The sequence below is a fragment of the Anopheles aquasalis genome, chromosome 3 (genome assembly GCF_943734665.1).
Source record: "Anopheles aquasalis chromosome 3, idAnoAquaMG_Q_19, whole genome shotgun sequence".
Classification (NCBI taxonomy): domain Eukaryota; kingdom Metazoa; phylum Arthropoda; class Insecta; order Diptera; family Culicidae; genus Anopheles; species Anopheles aquasalis.
This window is the reverse complement of record NC_064878.1, coordinates 64,171,049-64,181,048: the sequence shown is the minus strand read 5'-3', so window position 1 is coordinate 64,181,048 and position 10,000 is coordinate 64,171,049. Positions and strand designations below refer to the sequence as shown.

At 45.4% G+C, this 10,000-nt stretch overlaps 1 protein-coding gene across 10 annotated transcripts in view; it reads right to left on the bottom strand.

The window, feature by feature from the left end:
- LOC126577885 (potassium voltage-gated channel protein Shab) overlaps window positions 1–10,000 on the bottom strand; it is an 84,157-nt gene that overhangs the window by 11,288 nt on the left and 62,869 nt on the right. For 8 of the 10 annotated variants that reach the window (XM_050239893.1, XM_050239898.1, XM_050239899.1 and 5 more), the window contains 3 exons: window positions 6,363–6,760; window positions 5,606–5,632; window positions 4,429–4,542 (listed from right to left, as the gene is read on the bottom strand). In XM_050239893.1, coding sequence (XP_050095850.1) covers window positions 4,429–4,542; window positions 5,606–5,632; window positions 6,363–6,760 — 539 coding nt within the window. The remainder of the gene's footprint in view (window positions 1–4,428; window positions 4,543–5,605; window positions 5,633–6,362; window positions 6,761–10,000) is intronic. The other 2 variants (XM_050239900.1, XM_050239901.1) reach the window with 2 other exon arrangements.

Here is a 10,000-nt window from a genome sequence, read left to right as displayed (position 1 = left end):
CTTCAAAGCTTTCACCGGAGCTCCAATATGGTATCAGATATGGCCCTTATTGGCATCGTCATTTTTTTCGGGTGTATGTGTCTTTTTTTTTTTTGGTTCTGTTATGATACAGAACGGAATCAACATGCCGGTACTAGTACTCTTTTACCAATCTCTCCGCCAGCGGTCCACATGCAGGATTTCCTTTTTGTTTTTCCGCCAATCGGGCAACATCCTGGGCTGGAAATGAATTTTTCATCCATTTCATATCGGGCTCAACACATCGGGCCGCGGTCATTTGTCATACTGTCTTATACACACGATGCGTTCCGCTGGAATGCTATTGACTGATTCGGGTACAGTTTTTCCACTTGTTTTTCCGCTGTCCTGTTTTTCGCTCATCCATATTTTTAATACAGCCCTCCATATCTCAAATATCGCACAAATGTGCCCGACGAAGGTCGTCGCCGAACGATATTGACAGCTTTCATATTTTTCAAGGAGAAATGTTTCGCTTTTATTGCGAAACTTTGCACCACCACGGCTGGCTCGTGCTTCATGACGCAAGTCACCACGAGCAGCAACAGCACCGGTGGGCGGGCTTTCCGAGTGGCAACAAAGAGGAAATTTGGATTATTTATTGGTTGTCCGCTTGAATGTCAAACAATGCGTCTTACTCCGGATATCAGCGGCAATTGCCTCTGTCCAGGAGGAGGCAACTTTAAACCGAAATGGTAACCGGGAAAAAACACTCTAAAAATAACCCCAAAAAAGGATCTTCGGTCGAAAACTGTAAACATTCTTCAAACATGTCCCGGAGTGTCGTTAGAAGTTTCGGCTAGAAGTCCCCAGAAAAACCCCTAACGGAACAGCTGTCGCATGGTGAGGTTAGGCGAATGGTTTGACGTAAAGGAGTAGCGCTGCACAAATAAAACGCACAAAGACACACGAAAAATGGTAAAGCATACACACGCGCACGCACACTCGCCGGAAGTGGGGTTTTACACAATTGGGTAGGAGAGCAGAGCGGGGTTAGAAAGTGTCACGCTGAGGGTGAACAAAGTCTCACGCGAAAGATTGGCTGCAGAGTAGCTTGGGCTTGTGGTTTGCGGTGATGGTGGGGGGGATAATGGGTTGTTCGATAGACGCCGATCCAGTCCTAGGTTGACCATGTCAGCGACGAGAATAATTTAGATTATTTCCTCGAAAGCGATCATGTTTTTCAGCGTTTGGTTTGCTTTCGTCGCACAAGGGAAAAGGAAAGGGTGTGTTGTGTTGTGAAGCATTTGTTGTTTGGGTTTTTGGGGGTGTTAGCGACAGAAGAACAACAACAGTAGGCAGTAGAAGAGACAGAGAATGCAGCACCAGCATGATCTTCACACGCTCACCTTCCACGAATTCCACGACTCACCTGTGTGTGCGTGTTTGTGTATGGCAAAGGCAATGCTGTTGGTTCTGTGACAGAGAAGGAGTAGCTGTCTAATCAGCCGTCAATCAAATGGTTTCCGTTTGCGTTCCAATTCAAAGACTAACACGACCAGTAGTAACGTGACCTCTAATCATTTGCCGATTATCCTTTGAACTCGCGTAATGGAACGCAGAATGCGGGAGGGAAAGGGAACCCAAAACGGACTAAAAACTACAGCGGGATTGGGACGCACGCACGGGATATCTACAGCTCAGCTTCTGCATGCTTTTCTCGGCCACCGCTACCGTCGCCGCCGCCTCCACCACCACCACCACTGGCCCTCCGTCGGCCACGTGTGGTGCCCAGCGTGTGCAACAACTGTCATACACTCTTCGATCGCAGCGGTATGCACTCGCTCTGACACTGCTGGTCATGCTGACGATCGCGCTGCTGCTGCTGCTGCTGTTGATGATGATGATGCGGGCTCTGGAAATTGGTAGTAGTAATGTTGTTGCTGTTGTTGTACGATCGGTACGGTTGTGGGGAGTAGTGCAACGCATGTGCATGATCGTATCGTGATTGATCCATCGCGGTGTGGAAGCCAAAGGGCGAACTTCTCGATGAGAAATCATAAAAATCATCGTCGTAGTCGTAGTAAGGCTGCGTGCATCGTGTTTTGTGCCAGTGCGTTTGTGTGCAAGTAGTGCATGTGCGAGATGTGTGCGTGGGTATGTGTGAAGAAGAAAGTAAAGGACGACGGATAAAAAAAACACAATTCTCGAGTTTGATGCGAGTTGCAAAACACATAACAGCCGCGAAGAAGAATAACAGCGAGAGAAATGGCGGATTTCAATGGATTGAATGGTAGTTTTCGTTAGTGGATCAACTCGTTAATACGATTAGAAACCAGCAAACAAATACAAACGCAGCGATGCATGTGTTGCTTTCTAGTTTTTTGGCGAAAAACCTAAGTGATGAACCTTCTGTGATGTAGTTGCAGTCTAGCAACTGGCTTTGTTGTAGTACCATGATTTGTTGACTATTTTTATGACATTTTGTAAAAGTATTTTCTTGCTTGCTTAAATCCTGCCCAAAGGTGAACCTGTGCTTAAATCCTGCCCAAAGGTGAACCTGCGCTTAAATCCTGCCCAAAGGTGAACCAGTAACGCGCATGGGTGACATCGCATGTTGGCTTGCGATAAATTTCCCGTCACCCTTTCCCGTCCTTTCCACCGCCAGTGTCTTTGTGTGTTTTTGATGAATCCATAATCCGCTCTCATCTGCCAAATACACCTTCTCCTTTCTAGGCACCGGTTAGGTGGCCACCCAACGAAGCTAACTAACCGGAGAACCGGATGCGATGGCAAAAAGCACGACAGCGATACGCAGCGCGTCCAGTCACACCAAAAAAACAAAAACAAAAACAACCCCGACTGATACCTTAATGGCTTGGAAATCGCTCCCTGTGTCCTGTGCGTTTTTGGATTTCCTTCTTCCTTCCGGTGACCTCGTTTGTGCTCAGCGAGCTCATTCAGCTTTCGAAAGCCGCCCGGGAGGGGACTCCCGGAAAAGGAGAAAAATTTGAGAGATAACGCAACACGAAGGAACGGCGAACAACGCCGAATGCGGCACGGAGGGAAAAGGACGGCCAAAAGGGAGTCTATTTAGAAGGGAAAATTATAACATCAATTTATGCTAATAGCGTGGTAATTTGGTTTCGTTCCTCGTTTCAATCGCTTACGCGCACCTACGACACCGGTCCCGGATATAAGCCTAGGCGCCCACTAGCCCACTGCTCCTGTGGCCACAATTCGGTTCGCAAATGGTGAATGAAGATGGTGCCGAATGACAGAACTGGCTGGTGGGTGGTGGAACGATCGTCGAGCGAACGACCGACGAGCGGAGAGCAAAAAAAGGTAACGAAACAAAATGAAACACTCCGAAAATGGCGCCAGAGATAGGCGGTGCGCGCTAGGCTGGTGTTTTGGGGTGCGGCTTATCGAGAAATAAATAGCAGCGTGACGTCAGAAAGGTGGAACGGGCGCGTGGGCACCAGCGGGCTTTATCACTATCGTGGACGGGGGTGGTTGGCTGGGCTGATAGGTGTTTGCCGGTATTTCTTCGGAATTATGTGGCAAGCGGAATGTGTCTTGCCGGTTCTCGTAGGGAGCACCGCTACCTGCAGAGCTACTACTAGATTGCTACACCGAGTCCGTGAGATTACAGTGGGGCGGATAGGTAGAAGGGGGAGCAGGATGTAAGTGACCGAGCGGGAGCACGAGGGCAGGAAGTGATTTAAGTCATCGGTGCTAATGTGCCAGCAACCAGCAAACCAGGCATGGATAGCAGGAGACACAAGCTAATGGACTGCTGCAGCACCGTAGCACCCCCTTGCGGCCCACTACGGGAGGACATCCGCCCGGCTTGGTTGCCGAAAATGAGCACCATGGCCACCATGGATCCCTTTCGGCAACGCGAGCGAAGAACAAACAGTAGCAACAAAAAAACAAAAGAATAACAACTTTTGCTCTAAACGTGCTGGGCGTCAGAGGAGAGAGTGAAAGAGGGAGGAGAAGGTGGAATTGGCTACAAATTATCCGCTCGCTTCGCTGTGTCTTGGCTTGCAGTTGGGTGCAAGGTGAGCTTAATTTGCCGTGTTTCAACATGTGTTCGCTGATAAGAGAAGGAATTAATGTTGCTGCAACGCGCGTGGCATGACGGATGACTGGCCATTGCCCACCAAATCGTGACTCGTGTGCGTCTTTGCGTCTGGTCGCTCGATAAACAAATTGGACTTGACTTAACTTTTGCACTAATGATTCTTCTCCCTACCCTAAAACCTTACTCATGGAGGCTATGGAGACGACGAACAACATAGATAGTGAATAAAAAGAGAGACAGAGAGAGTGACACAGAGCATTCTTGGCTACATCGAATTGCGAATTTGCAAACAGGGCAGCCGCCAGGCGCGGGCGCAAGGATGCTGAAAATGGCGTGAGTTTTTGTTTTTGTTTTAAGAAACGATGGGAACGTAAATGTACCTTTGACGTGCAAAAGCAACACTCAAACTCGGATGGCAGCTCAGCATCGGACTTGTCCCGCTTGCTGGTGGAGGAGGTTTCTAGTGCAACTTGTCGCCGCAGTTCTTCTACTTCCTAGAACGATTCCGATTGGGGGGGTTTATAAAGGATGTCCAATGTCGTAGAGTGGTGAGAGTGGAGTGCGATTGGAATTATTTAAAAGAGAGAGAGATAGAGAGAGAGAGAGAGAAAATAAACGAAACAAATCGTTCAATTCACGGTCGCCCTGCGAAGTCGTCAACAAGGTGTGAAGAAAGAGAAAGAGAGAGAGAGCAACGGTACGAAACGAAAAGAGTGATTAAGAAAATTAAGTTCGAATGTTTGAAGCGCGTGAGAATATAGAGAACATCGTGTTGACGAGGAACGTGTAGCCAGTCAGCCATAACTGTTGCGGTTGCAATTGTTTGTTTAATGCTCAGTAGTAGAGTAGTACAAAAGTTGCACCCTAAACAAATTTCGATCAAAAGTGTAGCGTTTAAATGATGTTTCATGCGTGTTTTTACGAATAAGATCGCTAAAAACGAAAAATTCCATGAGGAACCATGCGTCTCCATCAAAACACCATGCGTCTCCATTGCAACGAACGTGTGTTTTTTCTCCTCTTCTTTTGTGTAATTGAAATGAAACCTATCAATTATATTTTTGTTTGATTTTAAAATGCCGAAAGCATTCCGATTCCTCTCAATTCATTTTGGAAATCAATCTTGCACATACAAAATATTCGCATTAAATTTCCTGTTGCTCTTGGATTGAAAACAGAAGCTAAAGCTTGGTTTTTAAGCAAGCACTTGTACAAATGCTCAATCGTATTTGATACAACTTTAGCTGCTGATAGTGGCACCAACGAGGAACGAGTAAAACGGCGACGCTTATAAATTATCGCAAATGAAAAACGTAAAGCAAACACGAAGAACAAAGCAAACGAACACGATCAACAAGAGCAGGATGCACTGTTGCGGATTGGTTTGGTATCTCTGGTTTAAAGAAAAGTGTTTAAAAAAGAGTGTTCTCAAACTGTAACTGTGACGGTAGTGGTAAAGTGGGCTGGTGTTCTCCTGCTTGGGCGCGGGGCCGAACGCAAACAAGCAAAAACGTTGGCAGCAGAGTATTGTAATGGTTAGTTGTTAGATGTTAATACCTCGTGACTCCATTGATTGTTGTAGTACTAGAAAAAGAGGTTGATCGGAAGGAGGAGGATAGGTTGTCATTTATTTACAATTAACTGTACGGGTGATGCGCGATGGATGAGAGAGACTATTTGAAGCAAAACAGCGTGCTGCCGACACGGGGAACAGTCCAGCTAGGCACGGATGCACCGATTCTTCAACCGTTTGGTTTTTAGCTCCAACTTTCCACCGTTAACTTACGGAAACCGATCGAGCGCAAGGACGGGTTTTTTGCCTGTCGCGGAACTGTTTGCCGGTTTACCGAAAGGTACGCCGATGGATTTCAATTTTCGGGGGTTTTTGGGGACACTTTACAGCACCCCATTCTATACTACACCAATCGTTTGAGGGAAGACCAACAAATGAATCCGCCGAACCGTCGAAAATCAACGACAGAGCGGAACGGAACAGAGCGATTATATTTGTATTGGAAAATGGAAACGTAAAACGTCATTAACACAACAACCAACATTGAAAAACTAGCACAATCAGAATGCAATAAACAAGGAAGTAAAACGAATTTGCACTAGATGATGATAGAATGATGGTAGGGAAGAACCGAAACAGAATGGAAACAAAGATGCGATGTGAAATGAGCAGTAGATGATGAATGTGAGGTGATGATGAAAGCGGCACCACAGTATCACAGTAGCACACCCGGCGATGCCGATGATTGTGATTGGCACGGCACACCGGAACAAGCGAAAATGGAAAAACTGGAACACATACCGCTCTAGTCGCCATCATGATCGGTGGTTCATGTTGAGGTGTTTCCTGGATGATCAGCTGCTGCTCCTCGTTCGCATCCATATCGAGCATCATGTTATGGTGCTGCATCGAGGGACTGTACGGTGGGGCCGCTTCGGCATCAATCGATGCACCCATCGGTTGCGAGAAGCTATCATTCTGTGAAAAGGGTAGCCAGAGCGTTAAGTTAAACAGCGTGCAACACTCCAAAGGTGAAAGCTCCCATCCCGAGCGCACCTGTGAATTGACTCGTTTGCGTGAACCCGCGGAATGTTTGTAGTTTTTGTAGCATCCGGCGCCAGTCATTGCCGGATTGCGGCCACCGCTCACCGAATCACCTTCCTCCGTACTGTTCCCATCGGCAACCGATAGGTTGTGGCCTGCGTCAGCGTCGTACGGAGAAGAAACAATTGAGAATCGAAAGAACCGGTCAGACAGTAAGGACGCACGCAGGGCTATGACCACCAAACCAATGTGAGCCAACCTTCGATGGATGACGGCTAACTTGCGACACACACCACCACACAAAATGGACGAATATTAGCAGGTGTGCTGACGCGCGCACGCATTGCTCTGCACACCATCTTACATCGATAAAAAGCAACAGTGTCTATGTGTGTACGCTTGCTTGAAGCAATTAGGATCGATCGATCCGGTAATGTTTCGTGCTTGAAGCTTTAATTGATTTTACCGTTCGTTCCGTCGAGTTTCCGAACGCTGTTGTTAGAACATTAAGCGCCAAATGGGGCCATTGGAGCAATATATTCGATGAAATCATAAAACGTAAACGTGTAGTTCCGCAGACCAAACTAAAGGTAACAGTGTAATGGTAAAGATGTAACGAACACGAACTAAAATACAGAACAACATTCTAAAAAAACCCACCACACCGGGCGGCAAAGCTACAGTAGCGTTTAAACGAAGGAGGGGAAACCAAAACAGGATCGCATAATCAAACCATCGCCAACAAAAGAAAAGGATATTTTTTCTCTCTGTATCGTTCTGGTGTGAGCAACGGAACGGCGAAATCATTTCTTCGTTTTGGGTGGTTTAGATTTTTTTTTGTTGGGTTTTCTTCGCAAAATGTCCTTTGACTTTATTTCTGTTCTGTTTATTTTTCCAACGATATCGTTTACGCTACGCGTGAAGGGTAAATCCCGATCACTCTCAAATGGTTTCAACAGCCTAGTGGTATTTAGTAACAAATAACCTTCAGAACCAAGCACTATAGAATTCGCAGCGTAAGATACTTAAGCTTAACTCATGGGTCGTCATGGCTGCGCCACGATTGGCCGAGACAGTCCTAGTAACCTAGTCCGAGGGAAGCCAAATCCAGAGCCGCAACGGTTTGCGATTTATGATGTACGCGAAGGTGAAGGTGAAGGTAGAAGAACACTGTACTGTTTCGTCTAAAGCATATCGATAACGTGCTACGTTTGCTTTGAAGAACGGAGTTTGCTACGATCGAACAAAGAAGAGACCGCGGTCTCTGTGAAGTGTTACGGAATGTTATTGCTTTTCTCTTTTTTAGTTTGCGTCCCGGTAAAGGCTCCCCTGTTCGCTGCAAAGTCAATACTGTGAATGTGTACGACGGTGTTTGTGAATGACAGACAAGGTTGGCTGTGAGTATAAGGGCGGTCTAGATGTATGGATGTTCAAAAGTGTACATTAAATAGTATCGAGTAGCTTACAGGCTAGTTTATAAAAGCGAAAGAGCTTAGTGATTGGTTTTTGCTATTTTAGCGTCTATGGCGCTACGGTTTGGAATGCTTTCGCCAGCTCTGGCTGGGAATGAAGTAGATTTTAGATTAAAATTAATATTTTGTGTCGTGTCTGCTCCTGACGAAAGTTTGCTAATGATTCAGTTGAGGAACCCTGAAGTAACTTTTAAGTGAACATTACGAACGAAACTAATGTTATGCATAGAATGTAGAACACTATAGAATGTAATCAACAGCGCCACTACGTTAGCTCTTGTACAACTCTTTTGAATTAAGAACATATTGTAGAGTGTTTGTTTTTCATGTAATGAAATTATCAAACTGAATTTTCATTTTCGGAACAATAGCACTCAAACTTGCTTTGAATTTGTACGTTTTCCAGGAAACTGAGGCTGAAAAAGGGCCGAACGATAGAACGTAAGATGTTGCTCGCTTTGGACGGTGTGTTTTTACGTTGTTTTTTGCTTTTAGGTTTCACTGCACCATCAGACATTTGAACATTTATCAATCACCTCTCTCGTGTCACAGCATTGCGCGTAAGCTTGCTCACATAAATGGCGGTCGCCCGTCTCTCGATTGCCTTCGTTTGTATATCCGATTATCTAATCAAGCACATTCACATTCGCACCGTCCGGTTTTTGTTCGGCCGTCCGGTTTCAATACGTAACCTAAGCTAAGCCCAGCGCTTTCAGCGTTTTGCAGCAGTCTCCTTCAACGACGTCATTGTCGGTATAGAGTGTTTGTTGTCTAGCGTAACTTTACTGTATCGATCCTGTGTCGATCCAACACTTTAGAAAAAAAATACACCAAAAGCTCAACCTGCATATTCAGGATCTGGTAGATCCTCGCAACAATTCACCTCGATGGTGCTTGGGAATCAGTACTGTGCTCACAAATCTGCGTACGCGCCTTGCGCGGTTTGCCGTTCCACTCGTAAACTGTCCATGAAATGACTGTGAACGGACTGGGTTAGTTGCAAAAGTTTACCATCGAAAAGCTCGCCATGTCTCGATTATTTATCCACGTTTTTATCTAATTTGTTCCTTACTAGTCATGCAGTTTAACAATTTGTGTTCTCTTTTTTTCTCGATAGTTTGCCTATATTGTTGGTTCCTTTCCTGAAATTTGTGATTGTTTTGGGTTTGGGTTTTTGGTTGTTGTGTGCTGTGTGTCCAACTGTTTGGAATACGATTCATCTAGCATAATTTGCCTACAAACGTGGTAGCAATGCTCGAAACGATAAAACCCCTTTGTTTCATTAATGCCAATTGCGCAAATTGTGGAAAAGATACGGTTCGAATGATATGATATATAGAAGTAATGTAGTTTTCATTTTTAAATTTTGCTTTCCATAATATTGTCCTCATATTGAACCTGAACGTGAACGTTGGTTCATAATGCATAAACGAGCGTAAACTCAACGCTCAAACCTAAACCGTTCGTTTCAACGCCTAACTACTGAAACGTTCTTACAATACTCGCTCAAAGTCTTTAAAAAAAGAAACTTGGACGAGGAGTTTGATGTTGATCTCAATCGGTACACCGCTTTTTGGTGTTCACTAGCCGTTTTGGTATTTCATATTAAGGTTAGATAAAAACCGCACCAGTTTTCTACCCACTATTATTATTAGCAGCAGCGGCGCCGTGGTTTTACGAGCAAAAAGGAGGCGATCTGTGTGAGATCCGGTAAACGGACTGAGTAGAGGTTTCTAAATGATGTTGATGCGAGTTTTCAGAACATTAATGGCTGATATGAGCAGGATATCACCTGAATATCGTATTCTTCGCGCGCAAGCAAATGTACAACATCTTCGTAGCAATACGTTTGCAAATGTACAACACACTTCAGACTATTACTCGCAGTCTCCTCTCGAATCTTTCCGCCGCTTGATTGTTAAT